The following is a 23,859-nucleotide window of genomic DNA, read 5'->3' on the forward strand; positions in this document are numbered from 1 at the left end:
GAACATCGCAGTTCAAAGCTCGAGACTGAGTATGTAAGGTCATCAAAATAAAATTATATGTTTCAATTTAGTAACTAATGAATACGTACATGATTCTTATGAATTCCCCTCACCCCTCTAGAGAAAAAATACAGAAAAAGATATGTCAGCCACTGAATTAGAAATAAATATACCAGCCACTGGATTAGAAAAAGTTGCCAGCCACTGAATTAGGAAAATGAGTTATGATGGGTAAGATGTCGAGGCCACTGGACTGACTTCGTATTTTAAAAATCTTTGGTAAAGGATGCTCACGTTTCATGATGGTCTACTTCCGGAGAGCAGCTTCTCAGCGTTTAATGCACTCTCAGTGCAAATTTTAGCACGGAAAGCGCTTACTCCTCTGGAGCAAGAGAATCAGTGACTGATGATCTCTAGCGCTGGTCAAAATTTTATTTAATTAGTTATTCACCGGCGATATCCCACATGGTTGGGAAATGGAGGTAATAACCTCACTGGCTGTTGCGGTTATAGGCTGCTGTTTTCTATATTTCAATTTGCTTTAACATTATCTTATATCATTTTGTACAAAGTAGTAGTTGAAGCTCTTCCACATGTCCAAAATTCCACCTTTGAAGATAAACCGGGGCTCTCCACAGGCCACCAAACTCCACTGCAAGTTTCAGGTAAAATTATCCTTTACAAGAATAGTTTGATGCTACTTATATTAGTCAATGTATTTATAGAGAAAGAAACTCACTGAAATATGACAGATGATATAACTACCATGGTCATTACGAATGGTCATAATCATGACAAACACCAAAGTATCCTCCATCTGTAAATATATTGAGAATGATTGTTCATTTTGAGGTTGTTCGTTCAAAATAGGGAAATATCTTATTCTTTTTAAACGTGTATATTCGTACGCTTCTCACCTATAAAGCGAGCATCTGTCTTATTTCACCCACATATTCTCGCTAACTCAGTGATAGAGCCTCGGGGCACGAATTCAGATCGCGTGAGGTTTGACATCTCTTTGTACTTTACGACCACAAGGGAAAAACTTCGAGCTATCATTTTGAGACAACCTTTAAAACCAAAAAATGTGTGAGGAACGACTGAATTGTTGTTAAAATAACTGACACTTCAACCTATTGGAATTGGAAAAGTGTCCGCAAGTGGAGCTTCCCGTTTGCCAGAATTCGTCCAATAGGCAGAATTCAAAGAAAAATAGGGTGGATGAAGACAGGAGACCATGACACACGTGACCATTACATGACACCGCAAATGTCATGTGGGACTCTTGTCAAACGAACGGACAACTTGGCTTTCCCATAGACAAATGGAGATTTGACAAACCTGATCCCTACTGTTCTGTTGTATGGTCATATTTAAAGGTCATATTTTTGTTGATTTTCAAATTAAAGATAGAGTTTATCTTTAAAAGTCAGTTATCATGCGAGAGAGTGAAAAAAGTGAAAAAGGCAAACGACCGAAAACAGGAAAACGTAGAAGTTCAAAAGGATCGGGTTTTACTTTTGTATAAGATTGGTTTAGAGCAGGGCACAAGTTTGCTACTAGTCGCAGAGTGAATTCGACATGAAGAGGTAAACTCGATGAAACATTTTTCGAAAGCGAACCAAAGAATGTCAAGAATACAATTATAGTTGAGCCGCCTCAAAAATTGCTCTTCCTTTAGGTTTTAATAATATTCCTTATTTATTGTGCAAGATTATATCAGAAACGATGCAGCAAATCTCAAAAATGATGTGTCTGAGGTACGAGATGTGATTGGCTCCAAGCGCGTCACTGCCGCAGTGATGGTAAACCCTAAGGTTCAGGAAGCCGCGGTTGAAAAAGGAATCGAAGTGGCTGGAAAACTTGTGGACAAACAACTGCAGACAATTGATGGTGCCCAGCGAAAGGCTGCGGATTTTCTAAAGAAGGAGGTTAGCACAAGTAACTCAGGGAAACAGCAAACAGCACCATGGGACTGAATCCACAACTCTTTGTTTAATTGTAATCCCCAAAAGTTCTATAATTGTGTCTTTACTTTTGAATGACAGCCCATTCGGGAATAGCCATTTAGGTTCCAGTAATAAACAATTTTGTTTCTCTTATTCCGACCATTCGGACTAGCCACCCGATGTTTACTTTGGGATTCTCCGCGAAAATATTTAGGCAACGAAGAAAAACAATACAGGAAGAAAAATACTTTGAGTCTGAACATAACTGAAGAAGAAATATCAACGAAATAAGGCCTGAATTACCGCATTGTGTCTTTTAACTTGAATCCTCTCTTACGGTAATCAATTTAATAAACTTAACCGCCCTTGCCTAGCTCACGTTGTATAGCGCCAGACAGCCGTGCAGAAGGGGTAAAGCCAACACTCAGGCTCTTAAAATAACCGAAGGCAATGTGCTGTCTTAAACTTTCAATTCTTCTCGGTTAAAGAAGATAAGCCGTAGGCCCTGCCTCCTGCATTTTCCGCTATACTGGTTAGCAAGGGACGAACCCACACATTTCTCGCAAGGAACATAACTCTCAGTGTTGTGGTCTGGCCTTGTCATTGTTTATACAGACCCCCATTCAAACAAGCTTAAAGCTGAACTGGGCCAGCCTGTCTAAATATCGTAAATACGTACATGAAATTGGAACAGAACAGCAATAAACTCAATATAAACCATATACCATTTTCATATGGACAATCAATTGCTCAACGAGAAATTCTAGAAAACTTCTTAACCTTTCTTCTGACTCAGCAACTTGACAGCTTTTCAATGTTAGTCCTGATTGGTGATTATAAGAAATTAACAAAAAAACCTTAAGAAATAATTGATTTATGTTTCCATTGATAGATCAAACTTGACATCACTCCAGACAAAGGATGGGAAAGTGAGGATATGTTTCTCCCTCCTGGATATCACATTGATGCAAGTATCTCAGGGGGAGAAGAGTCGCCCAAAGAAGGAGGAGAAACTCCTTATGTGTTTCCTGCGGGCCTTGGAACGGCACTAATGAACGGTTGCTGGGGATCTGGGTACAAAGAAACTGATCCTTGTTATTCGGCAAAATGGAAGTCGAGTATTTGTCAGGTAAATGAACACCCTGCTTCATGAACAGTATTTGACTATAAAAAAGTAGGCATATAAATATATGCTTCCAACTCTGCCCTTAGATTCGTTCCTCTCAGGAGCAAATTATATTGACTACCATCGAATTTTTTTTTTTTTTTTTTGTAAAAGGTTTAATTTTTCATAAACTGCAGTGTTATATAAGAATTTCCAGCCCTAAGAAAAGTCGTATCAATACACGTGAACAAATACGACAATATTTCACGTGTGTTTAAAATAGCCAATCAGTTGCGGACAGGTCACTCGTCTTTCGCGCTACTCCTTCATGCAAAGCCTTAACCTTAAAGTGTGGAGTGTGGCTGCTAAAACACTGAAAAATCCACATCGCCTACAGATAGTGACGTTCAAAACTTCCTAGAGAGGGAAGAAAACCAAAATACGAAAAGAAAAACCGTGAGTTACGTACTTAGTGGCTTTAATTTGGTAGTTGCATTTCTCGCGGCTGAGGACGAAAGAGACAACTAGATGATATATCCCCAGCCGAATTTGGCCGTGTACCTGAAAAGATTTCTTCTGTCGGGGAGGAAAAAGTTCATAACTGAGAATTTTGTGAATTGAAATTACGCACATTGTTTGTTTTCGTAATGATTCAACGCATTTTTCATCTGAAGCCTTATCGCCAACGCACTTTACAACTTTTTTCATTCATTAAGTTGACTTTTCTTGTCAGTGAAGGGCTTTTATGCTTATAGAATAACCCAATAAGACATGGGGTAGATATGGAATTTCTCTTCGAGTGTTCAACGCGATATCTCACTCGTGAGCTATCATGTTAAACACTCGAAGAGAAATTGTATTGTATTGTACTATTTGTATAAGTTCAGTTCTCACCGTAATTAAGATTGTTCCATTCTTGAAGTAAATTTTTAACGATTTACGATTCGTAATGCTGACTGGGACAGAACATGATCGATGGTGCAGCGTTTATGGGAGTTGGTTTTGACGGGAGAGGAAAATACAGCCCAGAATCCAGAAAAATCAGCATCGTTCAAAGAAACTGCGCAAACAAAGCCACGTAAGTTTGCTAAATGTTTGAAACACCGAGCACCGTGGTTTAACAAAATGCCATAAATTTCATTATTAAAGAATTGTCACAATTCTTTACAGATGCTTATGATCAGAACCGCACCGTTTATTTTTATTCCTACCACTAGCCGTCTGCTGAAAGTTTTTCACTATGGACCTAGTTAAGCCCAGCCTGCCTCGAGTCACATAGCACTAATTATCGGAGGATCGACGAGTATGGCTGTGTCATTCAGTGATTAATATTATCTTTCACTATTTCATATCTTTTGGACAGGGCATCACCGGATTGATGAAAGTGTTTCTCCTTATTTCTCTCGAGATCGCTGGCAGTTGATTGTTTCAGACATTACATATTGCAGCTATTACTTCCCACATTTCCATCACCTTTGCCGCAATTTTTCTGATCCATCGAAATTATATTTCATCCGTATCAATTTACCTTTGATTATATTAAGAAATGAATTGAATAGGTATTAATTGAGTCATCGTGCTCAGGTTCAATTTCACTTCTATTTTAGGTACGATGGCCTGGATGTTCCGGATACCATGAACGTTCACGGTATCTATGACACGTCCGCCTCGTTAATGACGTTTGAAAGTCGCGAGGAATATCGGAAGCACATTCAACAACAGGCAGGCGTATCTGGCTCGTACTACGGTTTCTCTGCAGGAGTGAAAGAAGCCTGGGGAGAGTCCACAGCAACCGCTCGCCAGAAGTACTTGGCAATGATGGACGTTGATGTTGACAGGTAATTGTCAGTTGAAGACAACGTTAGGGAGCGGGAACTTAACTTAGCCATGGGAACGAAGGTGATGATGATATTCGTGTCATGGTAGGTAACGCTATGGGTGATGGGAATCATAATGGTGCTTCCTTTATGATGTAATGATTGTTTTGCATTTCCAACTCAACCAACTCATTCAACTTGGGTAATGTCGGGATATTTGTGTATAACAAACACGTAATTTAATTTTTCTTCGCAGATATGAAATATTTCTGGATGAGGTTAAGCCACAAGATCTTAGCATGTCATTTCTACGAGAATTCATGAACTTACCAACTTCCTACTTCTCGGCAGGAGGACCTCTTAAATATCGTTAAGTATCATACCTTGACACGTAGAGGAGATGTCGATCCTAAGCTCATCGTCAAAAAATGTGTAACCTGACTTTGATCAACATGTTATTAGGCAATATTTTTTACGCCGAAGGTCCAGAAAATAATAAGATTTCAATTAGGTTGTTTTTCTCTATTTATGCCCTTGGAGGTAGTCTTGGAGCTCTCCGCTTCAGCTTCTTTTTGAAAACTGAGTTTCAAATCTGCATCAATTACATTAACGTATCTTTGGTTTTCTAGAAAACTTTATTCAACGCTGGGGAACACATTTTGTCAAATCTGCAAAGTTTGGCGGCCAGTTGGAGATACGCAAAACGATGGATGCTGAAGAGGCTAAAAGCAGAAAGGAATTTGAAATTCAAATGGAAATGGAGTTTAAGAATTTGTTTGCAAGTGTTGGCGCCGGTGCTTCTTTCGAGACAGGTGAGAGCAGCAGGAAACAGACAAAGACCACATCAACCTCAGTGGTGGCCCAAGGAGGCAGCCAGCATATTGCGTCCATTTTATCGGACGTGTACTCGCCAACTTTTAAAACAGAATTCAAAGAATGGCTCAAGACAATTCCAGACTATCCGAAGGCCTTCCGTTTCCAAATAGGATCTATCACCGACCTCCTCGATTTCAGGGCTAATGATTTATTCCAAGATGATTCGGTAGATTGGGGTTGTGAAGGAAATGCTGCGCACTTACAGACGGAAGAGAAAGGAGGCGAAACCATAAAATATTACGAAGTAGAAGATGATCATGGAACGAGGCGATATTATTGTGAGTTTGACAGTCGCCAAGCAGTGGAAAATGCTGTACAAAGACGAAGGTTGAGCTTGAAAAGGGCAATTGAGATATACATGGAAGAGGTATTATAATTTGGTCTATAATTCATCCAATAATTTTGCTCGCGCGAGACTGGTCTAAACTCATCACGCGATCGAATATGCCCCAACTAAAACCGGGGAGTATCCGAGGATATACCCCAAGTGATGTTACCACATTTTAAAACCATACGTCTATTAGGATGAAAACGTTCATTTTAGAGTCAATTCAAGATAAGAGAGCGTCTAGTTATTGTTACAGAAAAGGAAGATGTTTGTTTGTTCATGAAGTTATATCACAGAGCACTGAAAAGTAAACGTACCACAGGCAGTAAAAAGTTTCATTCACGCGTTGCAAAATATCTGAAAGATAATAAACGAAATAAAGCCTCTTTTTGGCGTAAAAATGTGCTAGAATATCTGTTCCTCCAAACTCAAAGTTTCCTCAAGCTTCGCTCTCGGATAGCTGTTCGCATCTCGGAACAGAGAACGTCCGCGGACAAATATCGATGCATATTTTCGCGCCAAATAGAGGCTATCGATGGTATATTCTTCTTATTCTTAAATGGGTATCTATTTGGCGTAATGATAAACGTCCTAATTGGAAACTGATTGATTCAAGTCTGATAAGATCTTGAAATTTTGACCAGGTTACAAGAACAGGAACGATAGGAATGACTGTTGGATAGCAAACTATATAGGTATTACTTTTCGTTGAAATGAATCTGATCTTCTTTTATTTAAGGGTGCAATGTCTATCTCCGACATCGAGTTGAATGCCTGTACACCACATAGCGACCAAACATTCAAGGATAATCACCAGAGTCCTTTTTTAACTACCCGTGAGCCTCTAAGTTGGGCGGATATTATTAAAGACAGCACAGTTTTGAAGGTTTCCTTTGACATGGTAGATGATCTACCCAATGCTCAACGTTCAACTTTCAACATTGGTCGTAATATGACCCGCCTTGTAAAATTCTATGAAAAGAAATGGTATACAAGTGATAACGATGGTTCCTTTCATCTGTACGGTGCATACGGTAACAGGAACACCAACAATGTTTCTCTGAGAAAAATTTCTATTTTTGGTCTTGTGCTAACGTTTAATGAAGTCGATAACAGCCTTGTTCTGGACCCCAGCGATTTTAAGGTATCGAAAAGGTTCTTTCCCACTTTAGCGGAAGACATGGTTGGAACTCAGTTAGCCCGTGTGTACATATCATCTACAAGTTCGGACAAACGATCTACATCAAGGCAGCCTTCAAGGGCAATCCAACTATGTCAAGAGAAATGGTCAAATGCACTCCGATTTGACCCCACGGACACCGAGGGTAAATGCTTGCACTTTACTGCATCAACAGCAGGAACATTATTTGTTATATTTGCAGCTCTGCCCAAGGAACCAGAGTCGCGTTATTTGGTGGAAATTTCTCCTGAAGGGGTGTATATTTATAAGGTAAAACTAGCAACAAAAATGCAGTATTAGCCCTTAATACGTTAATACAAACATAATTATGTAGAACACTACCGCAACTTTGTTGTTTAAATAGCATCAAAATAAATTTCAAACTTACGGTTTGGATCGAATCACAATCATTGAAATTCGTACTGTTTCAAAAGTTTAAGAAAACAATAGCGCTCGCAAATGTAACTCTTGAAATGTTAATCTATGTGAAAAAATCATGGCAATAATGCTGCATCCGTGCTTTCAACTTGGTTGCAAGCGGCCAAAGTACTATGCTCCCTTTGATTAAAGGAAATAAGTAGTTTTGGCTGAGTCTAGAATATTAAAACACATATCTGATTGTAGGAAAAAACCAGAATCGGGCCTAGATGATGAGTTCTTGCACATTTTAAATCAGTTCGAAAAAGCGGTCCTCGTTGTCTCCTTAATCATAAAACGCCTTAAGTTTTATCAATCTTTCCAAAATATGTAACTTATTAGAATTTGACTAATTTCGTCCGTAAATCGCCTCGTTTCTTCAATTATCTGGTCAACGGTGTCTTTATTTCTTAGGGTACAATTTTAAAGAAATCAACCACGAACGCCAACGCTCGAGCACTTGGATATGCCTCCCTTTATCAGTCGTACTTTGTTTGCATCACGGAATCAGAGGAGAGCACCCTCATTGAATATGGAAAGAGTCTAGGGACATCTGAGAGTGGGGATATCTATCTGATTTTTGTTGACAGCAGGGATCACCTAAATGCTCGTTTCTACGCGTTTGGCAATGACCAGAATCCTGCCAAGGTGATGGATGTTCATATCGGGTCTCGCCATTTGACGAAAGCAGAATGTAAAGGAAAAACAGTCAAAGATTTGGAGACAAACCTTTGCGTTCAGAAGTGTCATAAGGATTGCGATCCCCTGGCTGGTGAGACCTATAATCAAACGTGGAAAGTTGTTTTAGATCTGCTTGGAAATATTCTTTATTGTTCCAGCTATTTTTTCCTCTCCATCGTACTGAGATTCAGTTTATCTGTCGATATACTTTTAGATATACGAATTCAAACACGGTTTATCAATTTTCATTAATTCTGGATTAGATTACAATTTGCCTGACGTGAGAAACTGTAAAAAAAAAAACATGCATTCCAGCTAATAAATAGTTTATTGCGGGGTCTGTGTGCTAACAGTGTTCGTACCGTTAGACTTGAAACGAAAGAAAGAAGGTAAAAGAAACGTGCTTGCAGCACGCTTCTACACTAAGTACCTCTGTATAGTGATCATCATATGACCCATCTAGCCCCGCGTGTGCGATGTTGTAGAAGCCGACACGTGTAGGAATCGGACGAAATGGCGTGAGCAGGATAAAAGAAAGGTTTTTGTGGTAGTAATCTCTTTGGTTTTTGTCTCGTGTGCGCCCGTCTATCACGTCCTGAGGGTTGAAACAAATTTTCAAAATTTTCAATAGTCATTGGTCATATGGTAAAAAGCTTATTAACTGAGTTTGATCGGGCTAGACGGATTAAATTTTGACTCTCAATCTTGATGCAAGAACCTCACTGCGCTAAGTCCTAACATCATGACTTCGAGCCAAATTTTTTCCCGTCCAGCCCTCACAACCAGTCAATAAGTATATAATAAGAACCCAAAATGTCCTCGATACCTGCACAAGGAGACTTGCTTTTGCAATTGAGTCCACAATCCGATTTTGCTACCTTAAGTGCCATTATTATACTTCAAGCAAGTGGTTACCACCCACATCCCCTGAACTGAATGATCATCTGTTAGTAGAGAGTTTACATGTTGTAACACTTGTTGGATATCTTAACAAATAACAAAGCTCCCTCATGTGGTTGCAGGTTGCGAGTTACCTGATAGCGCCCAATTTCCTAATGGGTGTAAAGCTTGTAGAACTGCTCTGGACGTGGAGAGAAATAAATGCATACCCGCATGTCCAGACAACAAAATGCTAACGAAAGACAAGAAATGCGTTCGTAAGTAACTGATCATTTTCCATTAAAAGCGTATGCTGTCATAAAACATGACATTCTCTTTTTAATTCAGGGATTGGTAACTCATCTTTGTGACTGAAACACGCTCAATAATACAACTAGATAAGGCAGAATTCGAGACCTCCTAGGTTGCAGAGAAAAGCACCTCTCTGTTTTTATCTGCGTTCAAAATCTCCTGAAGCAATCCCCTTTTTTTTGTTCCATTGAGTTGGTAAACCGAAATTTCATTTAGCGAAAATCTAATGATAATTTACTAACAGTGCTCTTTTAATGAAAATTACGCAGCCACGTTTGACGTTAAAGGCACGCTTGTGTTTGAAAACCTGCCATTCCTACCAGAAGTTACAATTTGCCACTGGATGAAGCTTGACAAAAACTTTGTGAGACGACCAGGCTACTTCCATAAATTTCATGGAGGGAGTCGGAGCTCAATATTATCATTTATTCAGCCGCTTAGTGACGGAGGGATTCTTTTCAGGATGGAAATCAGTCCAGATGGAAAGAAACCAGCAGATCGTCAACGGTAAAGAATAACTAAGCATACATTAATGAAAGTTGATATCCATTATTTTCGCATGCGTGTGGCAAATTCAACTCAATTGTACGATGTTTTCCGGATTTTTCTCAAGATTTTGGCTTTAGGACTAGAGTATCTCGTTTACGATTCTGTGCATTGACTCTAATTTAAGAATGAAGCTTCTGTAGAACACCGAAAACCATGTTTCACTAATTTTCACGTATTTTTTAAATGCAGATTGAACTTAAGTCAGTTGGAGGACTTGCACTGGCATCAATTTTGTGTGACTTGGTCTGGTTTTACAGGAGTAATCCAATATTATTTCGACGGAAAGAACATTTTATCAGCGATCAACCGACAAAGAGGTGAACTCCAAGGTGGGGGATCACTAGCGGTTGGTGACACGAGGATGAGGATCACAGGCTTCGATGTGTGGGATCGAGTTCTAACTAGACAAGAAATCGCTCAGAATCTAAAAAAGTGCGACGCTGGTAAAGGGAATGTTGTGCAGTGGCATCAAGCTTTTAAATACTTTAGGAAAAACAAAAAAATGTACTCCATTCCTTCGGCTTGTGAACCCCTTAGTTCAAACTGACTAAAGCCCAAACTTATGTCACTGAAAATTCCCCTTGCAAACGTCTTTGTTTTAAACGATGACGATAGATTATTGATTTCAGAAGTAATCCAACATTTTGACACGATTCATATCTGAACGAAAGTAAAAATGCTGAGCATAAGCCAAACCAAGTGTATCGATCGAAAAAGCATTTATTATCGAAATCTTTATTGTAAAGTTTATTTCAATGATATTGTTCTCCACAGTAGAAAGAATCAAAACTATTTCAAAAAGGCCTCATCTTTAAAGTTGAGCCACGGTTGTTCTAGAAGACGACAACAAATAAAAATAAAGGGAACTTAGAATAAAGCACTCTAGGCGTGTTTCTTATTTGCATACCGGTCGGGCCATATACAAGACCAACAAGTCTCTTAAATCATTTTACTGAGTGTTCTTAGAGTGTCTCAATGGGGTGATGGCTTTGATGGCTAACGGCAAAAAATTTGGCCATTTTACGGCTAAAGGAAAGGAAGGCATTTTTACCGTTAAATTTTTTTACAACTGCCGGTTAAAATTTGACAATTTTTACACCGAACGGTCAATGTTTTTCAGCCGTACAATGGCTAACGGTTGACCCCATTGAGACCATCTTCTTAAGCCAAAATCTTTATTGATCCTTATTGAACCTTTATTGGTCCTTATTGAACCTTTTGGTCATCTTGGAGCTATGAACTGAATTTAATCCTGATCGAATTTTTACAGGCAACTGAGAAAAATAGTATTGATGTCTGCTTTTTAAGTAAGTGTTATCTACCATTTGCTATCGGCTCTGAGTCGCTTTTTATCATAGAGATCGGGACAAGCCTCGTATGCAGACTCTACTTGATGTTGTCCTCAAAGCATTCTTGATTGAAAAGCAAAGAAGCTTTAATAACTGACCTGAGAAAAAGATCTAATCCTTTGTGACAGTTCTGTTATGACCACAACACAATTGTTGAATAGCATGTTATGAAGAACTTGGAGCGCATTGACAGATCGACACGAAAAGTTTCTCTTTGTTTTCTTGTACAAATCGATACACCTTCCGGGCTGAAGCAAATTTCAGCTTTCAGTTAATCAATTCCTCGAAAATTAATTTTCTTTTAAAATTGAAAAATGAACTAAAGTTTTTTTTATCGCCGCCTTTGTCTTCTTTTCTTAATATCTAATGCTATCCAAATATTGTATACATACTCACTTTATCATTTTTTACACCACTTGGAAATGCTTATTAGAAGTTTTAGTTGAAAGGCCTTCCTCTTTTGTAGCCAACCTCTCGTGGTTAATCAATCCTTCCAATGAAAATATTTTGCACCTTGTTAGTTTTAATTTATAGAAATACACGAATAATGACTTCATTGATAATTAGTAGAGAGCAGTTGCTGTCGCACCGCGTTCAGTTAAAGATCATTTGCGAAGAGCGGATCTGACTTTCAAGATGCCATGGAGAAATTTTATTTCATTTTAATTGCTCTGGGTGCAACAATATGCACAGGTAAATTTAGTTTTTCTATCCTTCTTTTTTTTTTTGTTTTTGTATAACCAAATCCTCAAGGCCGTTCTCTTATTGCACAGTACCAGCATTTTTTCTTGTTTCAGAAACTTCTGCGCACGAAAGTTTCACTTGCTCCTTTTCTTAAATCAACCGTCAGGATGACTTGAATTTTGATTGAAGATATCAGTATCTTACAGTGAAAATTGTACTTTTCAAAGTCAATGTTTTCTGATGGAAGTCTGTGCCTAGATATTCATATTTATATTGCAACGGAAAACGAACAGAAACCGTCTTAGCAACCATCATCTAATTCCAGTCGATGCGTAATTATTGTTGGCTGTTGCGTAACTGAGATCACATCGATTTTTTTTGCCGTTCTTGTAGAAAGTTGCTATCCATTAACCATGATTTCTAAGAGTATCTGTTACTGACTTTTGAATAATACTGATAAAATCTATACCACAAACCTACCTGCTTTTCAATCTTGTGATGCCACCACATCGACTGTTCTTCCAAGTACAGATTCGCGTCTACGTTTGACTGCACTGAGAAACTGAACTGCTCTGAGCAAATTATGCGAGACTAATCGCAAATTACTAAGTGCGAGGGGAATAAGGCTATGTGATTTCAACCGAAAGGGAAGTGGTTAATATAATTCTAATGTCTTTTTATAATTAAAGAATTGTTTTTTTGTTGTTGTGGTAGTTTTTGTTGTTGTTGTTGTTTTTTTTTTTTTCATGCTGTTAATCCAATTTTTACTTTATTGCAAACAAAATGTTTTAGTCTAACATATCATTTGCCGGTGGCTAAAAATAACACCATGTTTGTTCAGAATCTTGATCAGTCTTTACTTGTCACATTCACTAGCTTTAAAATTCCCTATAACTCCTTAATTTTGGGGGGCTAGCTTTTCCGTTCCTTTTGACGTTTCCATTAAAAGTAAACAATGATGTGCACTTGATTTATTTCAGTTCTAAGTAAATGTGCTCGAGTCAAGGCATGTTAAAACGCTGAAATTCGTTTAGTTTCGCCCGATTTTTTCTCGTTCCCTTTTTTTATTATTTTTATTTTTTTCTCCTACCGAACTCTTGTCAAAAGAGCAGTTCTACTCATTACGAGGTTACCGTAATCCCTGACAACGAACACTAGTTCAGTGTATGTTTGAGAGGTGCAGGTTTTATGTGTTGATTGATTTTTGAGTTAATATTATTTGTTTCGTTTAGTTATTGATATTTTTTCTTGGTTGAAAATTCCCTACAGTTCTGTAGGTCTTCCAATCCACCGGCCACTGGCCAAAGAGTCTGAAGGACTCGAATTTAAGCGCAAAAAACAAAACTCGAAAGCCAGCTTAACGTCATCACTTTTAATTAATACTGTATAATGACAAGTTTATCAAAACAAAATCTTTTCTGCCAAGATTATAAAAATTCAAACTTTACATCTAAGAGTGCTCTAAGCTCCTCCCTCATATTTGATTGTTTGATTATTTGAACGTAATGTTAAAGAGAAAAGCTAAACCTCTAACAATGAGGCTCTAATGCATTTCTCTTTTGAAGCTTATTCCTTCAAGTGTTCCATTTGTGCTTCAAAGAGAGTCGGGGATTCTTACTCCATCGATCAATGCAAAAAAGACCAAACCGAGGTTGACTGTCCTACCAATTACACCTGTAGCAAGATGCACGACAAGATGGAAGACAATAATGAAGTGGAGACTAGAGGATGCCTCCAGAAGATGGAGTGCGATCATATGAAGAACTTGTCCACAAATGATGACATGAAGAAGATAATGAAGATCAAAGAGTGCGCTGTGGCTTGTTGTGTCAGTGACAAAGACACACCCTGTAACAGTGGCTTCGCTGCTTCTGGTCACTTGATGATGTCGGTGATAATGATGATGCTTGTAGTTTTGTCGAGCAACTTGATCTGAGTGCCGAGGTTTTCTGCTGTTTCATATTTTATTATTAAACGCTCTTTTAGATGAATGTATCCACTTTTGTAGACAGTATCGTAATCGCCAAAAGTATTTCACAAATGATGGACCTCAAAAATGCCTTTTTAAAGTTGGACCGACCTTATAAACCTCTTTTTCTCATTTTGGTGTTAAGTTCTCTCTACCTTGAAACAAAAATAATTTTGTCATTTGACACTGTTTCAGAAGCAGTCAGGACAGTGGAATGGAAGTGAGGGCCAATGATAATAGTATTTCTTCGTGATACCTTTGATTGAAGAACAGCATCTCAAAGCCAAATAAAAGATAGAATGGAAAGGTCGATAAATTAAAATCAGTAGCGGTAAGTGTCTGTTCATTGATTTCTCATGTCTCAGTCATTCTATTAAAAAAAAACATTTTTAGTTGGCTGTTTGACTTTATTGAAATCACTCGTCAAGCATCTGACTGGTGTTAATCATTAAATTCACATTGCATATCATGTAAAACTTTGCTCTCACCGAACCAGTTGATAAGTCCTTGTGTTGACCCTTTTACTGATTCAGGGTACTCATCTCTCACGTGACCATTGTTCTTATGGCACTTACTTAAGAGAAAATATCATTCATTCTGTCATCTCACTTGCGCATCAAGAAAAACCAACGAGCAGATTGGTAAAATGGCATAAATAGTCGCCCGCCAGAGCCACCCAAATTACGCGCACGCCTTCGTTGTCAAGGAAAGGTTGTCGCAAAGAGCCATGGTGGAATTTCAGTTTGCTGTTTTTTCTTTCTGCTGGGCCATTTGCTTGGGTAAGTGAAGGCTAACCTCTCTTCCTTACTAAAGCAGTCAAGAAACAAGCCAAGATACGTACAATCAATCAATCAATCAACTTTTTTTAAGTGTCTAAAACTTCTAGTCAGCCCGGAGGCCGACTAATCGGGGACACTCCCAATAAAATTACAGATAACTTAAGTTAAGTTAAGTTAAAAATTAGCTATCACTTGTTAAAATATATACACATGTCTAGAATTCCATTTATATTATAAAATACGGACTAAAATATAATAATTTCTACCTATACAACTATATACAAACTCTAAATATGTCTAAAATTCTAAACACACTTCGGACAATTCCTTGTACAGACGTAATATGAAACTAGGTTCGTGAGGTCTTTTCTGCGGATGTTTGAGAAGAATGATGTCAGAGTTAGCATTTGTCTGTCGCTATGTCCAAGTTTTGACCAGTTTTGGACAGAAAAGATTCTGGAGATATGAACATCTGAGTTCCTGAGGTTGTACCCAGATGGAATGCCCCTGAATAAATCTACTATGTTCGAAGGCAGCAGCCTGTGTTTGACTTTGCACATGAAAATGGCGATATCTTGCAGTCGCATGTTGTATAGATAGTACAAATTGGCACGTTTCAGTAAGTCTTCGTATGCGAGGTTCCAGTTAAAAAAACCGCCCTAAGTCCCCTATCATTTACTAGTTCTAATTTCTTTTTGTCCGTTGCTTACTGCGGAAAAGGCCCAACAATTATAGATTAAAGGTTATCGCTTATAATAGGAAAAAAATGTGTAGAGAGGAAAACAATTTTTATAAAACCTATGTTTCCGGGAAAAGCGTATGATGCGATCGATCTTTCTCTCAAGTACATGAAAGATTTTTGAGATCAAATTACTCCATTTCTCGGAAAATCTTGAGTCGTTCTCATAAAACAGTAATTTCAACCTTATTCAGGTTGGCGGGTGGATTTGGCCTGATTTTATTTCCCGGCTACCTATGACAGTATCATGAAATACAAATGGCTCCCTGGAATTTATTCGTCGCGAAGTTCTAGGAAAACATCGCGCTGCGTTGTCCCTCAAATTGACGAGTTATGGCAGGTAATGATAAATACATTTCGAATAATTTTATAGTAATTGCCACTGGTAGAGTCCATTTTAATCATTAAATTCACATTGCATATCATGTAAAACTTTGCTTTCACTGAACCAGTTGATTGGTCTTTGTGTTGTTCCTCTTTTGATATGGGCAGTCATCTCTCACGTGACTATTGTTGTCATGGCACTTACCTAAAAAGGAAATATCATTCATGCGCATCAGTTCAAGAAAAACCAACGAGCAGATAGTGAAACGTTGTTACAAAATCGCCCGCCAGAGCCACCCAAATTACGCACACGCCTTCGTTGACAAGGTTGTCGCAAAGAGCCATGGTGAGATTTCAGTTCGCTGTTTTTACTTTCTGCACGGCCATTTGCTTGGGTAAGAAAGGTTCATCTCCCTTCATTACAAGAGCAGTCAGATCATGTATTATAAGTAAATCATTACTTAAATGTATGTACTTTCGTGTAGCAATTGCAGCGTCAGTGCACTTCCCTAACCAACTCTCGTTGGTGAATTGACCTTCTTGAATTTACTTTCCGACATTGCTTTTAAATGATATAGTTGATATAGTCATGAGTCAATTCCTCGGTTAATTCAAGGGTCTTACCTCTCTTCGTTATCTTCATGGTGCACAATAGAGCTACTTCGAAAAAGCATCCCTTGATTTCGAGAAAAGGCCCAGCGACACATTAAAGACATTTGCGAGCTTTCACTGAGTATGACGCCCTACTTTGAAAGGATGTAAGGAATCCTCATACTAATTGCTGTGTCAAAGCGATCCTTCGTCTGAACAAGCCAAAACACATACCGCGGAAAAGGCCCAACAATTAAAGATTTGACGTTATCGCTTGTAACAGAAAAAAGTGTGGTCTTGTTGATTTCTTGCTTTTTTGTGTAGTCTAGGTCAACCGACTTTTAATTTCCAAAATACTAGCCGTATTTGAACAAATACGCAGAGAGAAAGACAATTTTTATAGAACCTATGTTTCCGAGAAAAGCGTTTACTTCGTGGTCAAGCCCTGGGGCCGATCGTGCAAAATTGCATGATGACTTTGACCTTTTCGGAAATGCTCGGTGTAGCATGTAAACATTCTAAGCCAATCACATGGCGAGTTTTAGCTCCGAACTATCAAACGTGCCCCCGGGAGCCCGATCCGAAAATTATTCGCGTACGATTTCAGTCTGCGATAATGGCGTCCGATGCGAAACGCTAGAGATACGGCGTAGCTAAGGCTTTAGAGGTGATTTTTGACGATGGAAGTGAGCATGGTGGTATCTCTAGTGGTGAAAATCCTAGCGAAGAATCGAGGTAAGTAATCTGTAAACATTCTTGCGATATTTAAATGCGTGACGCATGTGGTGTTGAAACATTTACTTTTACTTTTCGCGCACGAATCCTTATTTTTTGCCTTAAGACAAACCGGTAAATGTTTATTTGTGAGTGAAAAGCAACATATATTGTGATCAAACATGATTTTTGAGCGACAGAGATAATAATCTTCAATGGAATGTTAGAACGCAACGACCTAAATCATCAGCCGATGACAGATCGAATGACGCAGTGTGCGTCCGAACTAAGCAGGGCGTGAAATTAACTTTTTTTTCTGGTAGCCACTTGGCTCCTAAATTCTTCAAAGTGGTAGCCAATTCAAAAAAAGTTGGTCGCCATTTTCAAAGACAAACAAAATCTTTCTTTACGCTGTCAGCGTTCTAGATAGACCCTCCAAAATTAAGTTAGGGGAAAGATCTTTAACCTGCTACAAAGTGGACACTAGGATGTATGATATACAACGTTCAGGCTCACCTAAATCCAAGATGGCGTCTAGTTATCGATCGAGATGCATGTGCTACGTTTTGGAAACAAACTTAACGAGGAAGTTTGCCGCGGATTTATCTTTGCAAATTTATTTAATTCACTGTATCTCTTAGTAAGGTTATGATGAAACGTTGTAGTCGCCAATTTGGCGACTAACTTTCAGGATTTGGTCGCCAAAGTGAAAAATTTAGTCGCATTGGCGCCTGTATTAGGCGCAATTTCACGCCCTGCTAAGTCAAGTAAAATCTTTTATTTTTAAACGGTAGTTGAATATATATCGACCTGTACACTATCTTATATGTTTTGCATGTTTTTTAGATGTGGTTCTACTTGTTACATGCTGAAAATTCACAAAACAAACAAATTATGCTCAAGGCTTTTGATTGGTTGATTATCTCATTTGTCCCTGTTTCAAGGCAAAATTTCAGAAGTCAAACAAAGAAATATAGTTCCAATGATTGCATTGTAGACTTCAAGAGGGATTAGTAAATTTGGGCTTGGGGTGATGACAAGATAAGGTCAGACTAATTAGTCAATCTTCAAACAAAGAACTATAGTTCCAATGTTTGCACTGTAGACTACAAGAGGGATTAGTAAATTTGGGCATTTCACTTCTGAATTGTTTACTCTTGAAAATACTGGTGGTGCATTGCAAGTGAAAGGCTTTTGATATATGTTGTGCTTTATGTATTTTGAGGTTGATTATCTCATTTGTCCCTGTTTCAAGGCAAAATTTCAGAAGTCAAACAAAGAAATATAGTTCCAATGATTGCATTGTAGACTTCAAGAGGGATTAGTAAATTTGGGCTTGGGGTGATGACAAGATAAGGTCAGACTAATTAGTCAATCTTCAAACAAAGAACTATAGTTCCAATGTTTGCACTGTAGACTACAAGAGGGATTAGTAAATTTGGGCATTTCACTTCTGAATTGTTTACTCTTGAAAATACTGGTGGTGCATTGCAAGTGAAAGGCTTTTGATATATGTTGTGCTTTATGTATTTTGAGGTTGATTATCTCATTTGTCCCTGTTTCAAGGCAAAATTTCAGAAGTCAAACAAAGAAATATAGTTCCAATGATTGCATTGTAGACTTCAAGAGGGATTAGTAAATTTGGGCTTGGGGTGATGACAAGATAAGGTCAGACTAATTAGTCAATCTTCAAACAAAGAACTATAGTTCCAATGTTTGCACTGTAGACTACAAGAGGGATTAGTAAATTTGGGCATTTCACTTCTGAATTGTTTACTCTTGAAAATACTGGTGGTGCATTGCAAGTGAAAGGCTTTTGATATATGTTGTGCTTTATGTATTTTGAGGTTGATTATCTCATTTGTCCCTGTTTCAAGGCAAAATTTCAGAAGTCAAACAAAGAAATATAGTTCCAATGATTGCATTGTAGACTTCAAGAGGGATTAGTAAATTTGGGCTTGGGGTGATGACAAGATAAGGTCAGACTAATTAGTCAATCTTCAAACAAAGAACTATAGTTCCAATGTTTGCACTGTAGACTACAAGAGGGATTAGTAAATTTGGGCATTTCACTTCTGAATTGTTTACTCTTGAAAATACTGGTTGTGCATTGCAAGTGAAAGGCTTTTGATATATGTTGTGCTTTATGTATTTTGAGGTTGATTATCTCATTTGTCCCTGTTTCAAGGCAAAATTTCAGAAGTCAAACAAAGAAATATAGTTCCAATGATTGCACTGTAGACTTCAAGAGGGATTAGTAAATTTGGTTTGGGGTGATGAGGTCAGACTAATTAGTCAGTGTGTCAATCAGTGTTCACTAAATATGTGTAACACATCTCAGATTTGTTTTTTTCCAACCAATTTTTTATGGAGATGTTGCCCATATAACAATGAACCTCTTTAGTTAATTTTTGCCTCATTACTTTGTATTACTTGGGTATCACTTAATTCACAGTTTAAATTTTGATGATATTTTATGCTAATTAATGTTAGTTTGAAAGCATTCAATGAGGTTGTTTCCTTTTTCTTGGAGAGGAAACATGCATTTCAGGAAATCTCATTTACTGCTGTTTCAAGTGAGCTATAGCTCACTTCCCTTGTGTAAATACTTGGTGAGGAATAAATTTTTCAATAATCTGGGTCAATTTTTATGGTTTTGGGGTACAGTTTGGAAAAAAATTCTAATTCATTCCGTATTTGTTCTTTTTCAGCCAGAGTCTCTGGATGTCTTGCCCATAAGATAAGGAATATTTTATCTAAGCAGTGTTTCCTTTTAACTCCAATCCATTCAGGCCCAGGCTGTTTCAAAGTCAAAAGTTGTACAATAATTTATGCAAATTGTATGCCATTTTCTTAGCATGATTTAAAATCCATGGATTTTTGGAGGCAAAATATATTTTTTCTGAAAAGCTAATTTTGTCCTCTTTCAAATGAGATATAGCACTAATCACCAGTGTAAATACTGTTGACAAAAAAAAAAAGAAAAGAAAAAAGGTTACCATCATTTGTCATTTTTTTTTAAGTCTACAATAAAGAGTTAATGCAATCGATCTTTCTCTCACGTACACGAAAGGTTTTTTTCGGTCAAATTACTCAATTTCTCGGAAAATCTTGAGTCGTTCTCCAAAAAAACAGATACCTTGTTCAGGTCGACGGGTAGATTTGGCTTGATGTTATTTTCCTTCCTATCTACGGCGGTAAAATGAAATATAAATAGCTCCCCGAAATTTATTCGTCGCGAAGTTCCAGGAAAACATCGCGCCGTGTTGTCCCTCAAATTGAAGAGCTATGGCAGGTTATGATAAATACGTTCCAAATAATTCCATAGCAATTGCCATTGGGAAAGTCCATTGTCTTGGAATTCAGTTATAATGAATGTTTTTTTTTCCTCTTTGATAAAGAAATCTTACTATCGTCTTACATTTCTCCTTGAGTCTCCATGAGTCAATACCTTGGTTAATTCAAGGGTCTCACCTCTCTTGGTCATCTTCTTAATGCACAATAGAGCTACTTCGATAAAACATTCCTCGATTTCGAGAAAAGGCCTGTAAACAACGCCACATTAAAGACATTTGCGAGCTTATACTGAGTATGAAGCCCAACTTTGAAAGGATATAAACACAATAACACCCAGTAATCCTTATACTAATTGCTGTATCAAAGCGATCCTTCGTCTGAACAAGCCAAGATACGTACGGCGGAAAAGGCCCAACAATTATAGATTTGAGGTTATCGCTTGTAACAGAAAAGAAGTGTGGTCTTATTGGATTCTTGCTTTTTTGTGTAGTCTAGGTCAACCGAATTTTACTTCCCTGACTACCCTTATTTAAACAAACACGCAGAGATAAAGACAATTTCTATAGTAACTCTGTTTCCGAGAAAAGCGTTTAATGCAATCGATCTTTCTTTCAAGGATATGAAAGGTTTTTCGGTCAAATTACTCGGAAAATCCTAAGTCGCTCTCCAAAAAAAAAAAAGACAGATATTTACCTTATCCAGGTGGACGGGTAGATTTGGCTTGATTTTATTTTCCTTCCTATCTACGTTGGTAAAATGAAATAAAAATTGCTCCCCGAAATTTATTCGTCGCGAAGTTCCAGGAAAACATCGCGCCGTGTTGTCCCTCAAATTGACGCGCTATGGCAGGTTAGGATAAATACGTTTCGAATAATTTTACTGTAATCGCCATTGGTAGAGTCCATTGCCCTGTAATTCAGTTTTAACGTGAGCTGATATGATAATCGAATATTTCATTTTTCCTCTTCGTTAAAGAAATCTTACAATCGTCTTACATTTCTCCTCGGCAAGACTATAACCATTGCCGAAGACAAACACAAATGGAACTTTTTAAGACTTTTAGAGCGTTGATGATGAAAAAGTTTCCCCTTTTGAAATTTCACTTTATTGACGCTGAACTATCGCGCTGAGAATAACAAGAGACTTTCCTCTCCTTTATGTCAACACTCTCCTAACGACAGATGCATGGTTGACACTGTCACAGTACATTTCTGATTGATCTTGTTACGCAACGCCTTTTCCTGGTTGAAGAGATAACGCATTACGTGACGTGCCAAAACAACAACAGCTCCGATGGAGATCAAGTATGTCTTATCAATGATTCCTCTTTTACTTTCACAGGCTCCAGTTTCAAATGCTACAAATGCATGCGTGAATCAAATGATGACACAGAATATACCACGGAACAGTGCTTGAAAGATCAGACAATTATGGACTGCATCAAAAAAGATGAGGCAGATCCCACCGAGTACGCATGCGTTAGGATGCACAGCGTGAGTGATGATGGTAAAGAGTATGAGAAGAGAGCTTGCTATGACAAAAGCATTTGTGAGGAGCAAAAGAAAAAATGCGAGGATAAAGCCAACTTAAAGGCATTGGAATTAAAAGAGTGCACCATCACTTGCTGTGTCAGTGATGGTGACACACCCTGTAACGGTGGCTTCTCCGTCTTCATTAACTCTACTACAATGATGATGATGATGATGTTGGCTGTTTTGTGTACTTTGAAGCTGTTTTAGCCATACACTCGCTATAGAGGTCAACTTTGAGTGCTTTATTGGCCAATCAAATGTCTGAATAATTGCTTTTGATTTTGAAGTCAAAGTAAAATAAACTGATTCATGTGTTTAGCTAGATAGTTTTGTTAAATGTTATCATTTGTTACATGATATTTTCTTTAGAATGAATTTATTGCAGAAGAGAATTCCATTGCTACCTAGACTGATTATGACTGTTTCGTTGATTGATATTTAATCCGTTTATTGACATTTGCTTGTTTGATTAGCCGCGTGATTAACAATCGATGGCGTAAAAGTTAAGTAACTTGATCATTCTGTTAGGACACGTTTTAAGTAATGCGAAATCAGAGACAAAGGTTATAAGCGTTTTGTACCTTACGGACGTTACGTTGAACGTCGCTAACCTGTAGAGTATTACTGTTCGATCTGCTGACCCGTTTTGCTGACCTATTATTGAAATACGTTTGATTGGATATCGCTACAGAAGTAAGTAATTTGTTTTGTAACCGATTGAATTGAGAATTGTTAGTTCCCGTGCAATTTTATGAATCGCTCGCATTAGATTAGGTTTCTCAACAATTTTGTATCTTTCTTATAGATCGAATAAATATACAATATAAAGATTATACGATTCCGTATCCAGTCATTCGTCCGAGAACCATTTTCCCTTGGAACAATGACGGTACAGTAAAGCTATTGAGATTGATTGACACGAAAGTTTTCTTCATTATCAGTACTCGAGTATAAACTAGACCCTGTGAGCAGGGTAACTGGGATACCTGGATGGTACTGGATCCTTGGAATCAAGTGTAGTGATACTACGGGTGTCGGACTAGTATACTGAGATAGTGCGCTCAAGTCTGGCCAAGGGCATACACCTATTTCAAAACATAGGCATGCTATGCATGCAGGGGTTACTTTTTTGTCGGGTGGGTGGATTACTTGAAACATTGTGAGTGATGTCTACATTCTTACAAAAGGAGAGAAGAATATTAATGCGGGAAAGAACAAAAATGTCGAATTACCTCACTCACAGGTATTTTGAGGTAGATTATGTGTGTTTTGCGAACAAATGTAGCCAAAAATAAACTGTAATGGTGCCACGGATACCTGTTAGTACAAAATGCAGACAGCAGACTGCAGACCGGATACAAAATATAGACTGCAGACTGCAGAGTGGGTACAAAATGCAGGCTAAGAATCTGAAGAGTTTTTACGTCTGGTATATAATAACATGTCATCCTACAGCTTACCATGCGTCACGCAATCGTTTTTCTGCGATCCCACTTCACGATCATTTGCACTATTGTGGAATATTCCTGGCCCATTTCTTGATGAAAATCGATCGCAATATTATTTCAAGCCGTCAATATAGTCTTCTTACTTTGCGCGCGAGTTGGTTGGTGTGACGTCTGTACAGATTTTACCAGCAGTCTATATTTTGTATCCGGTCTGCAGTCTGCTGTCTGCATTTTGTACTAACAGGTATCCGTGGCACCAATACAGTTTATTTTTGGTTACATTTATTCGCAAAACACACATAATCTACCACAAAATACCTGTGAGTGAGATAATTCGACA

General features: G+C 38.0%; 2 protein-coding genes across 3 annotated transcripts; both read left to right on the forward strand.

Moving 5' to 3' along the window:
- Positions 1 to 593: 593 nt before the first annotated feature.
- On the forward strand, positions 594 to 14,062 carry LOC136279191 (uncharacterized). Its single transcript, XM_066162752.1, has 14 exons — positions 594 to 665; positions 1,410 to 1,551; positions 1,714 to 1,931; positions 2,842 to 3,078; positions 4,020 to 4,132; positions 4,662 to 4,892; positions 5,128 to 5,240; positions 5,501 to 6,114; positions 6,815 to 7,525; positions 8,087 to 8,444; positions 9,376 to 9,510; positions 9,814 to 10,051; positions 10,283 to 10,536; positions 13,692 to 14,062. The coding sequence occupies exons 1-14, from the start codon at positions 594 to 596 to the stop codon at positions 14,060 to 14,062; spliced, it is 3,807 nt and encodes a 1,268-aa protein (XP_066018849.1).
- A 2,012-nt stretch (positions 14,063 to 16,074) lies between these two features.
- On the forward strand, positions 16,075 to 22,904 carry LOC136284004 (uncharacterized). 2 transcript variants are annotated; one of them, XR_010719022.1, is made up of 2 exons: positions 16,075 to 16,332; positions 21,881 to 22,904. XR_010719022.1 is itself a non-coding variant. In XM_066173699.1 (2 exons), exons 1-2 carry the CDS (start codon positions 17,209 to 17,211, stop codon positions 22,276 to 22,278), a joined length of 453 nt encoding a protein of 150 aa, XP_066029796.1. In that variant the 5' UTR covers positions 17,110 to 17,208; the 3' UTR covers positions 22,279 to 22,904. The 2 variants fall into 2 exon arrangements, 1 of the variants encoding a protein (XP_066029796.1); XM_066173699.1 differs by lacking the exon at positions 16,075 to 16,332 and adding an exon at positions 17,110 to 17,263.
- The last annotated feature ends 955 nt before the right edge of the window (positions 22,905 to 23,859 follow it).

The sequence above is a fragment of the Pocillopora verrucosa genome, chromosome 1 (assembly GCF_036669915.1).
Source record: "Pocillopora verrucosa isolate sample1 chromosome 1, ASM3666991v2, whole genome shotgun sequence".
NCBI classification, from domain to species: Eukaryota; Metazoa; Cnidaria; class Anthozoa; order Scleractinia; family Pocilloporidae; genus Pocillopora; species Pocillopora verrucosa.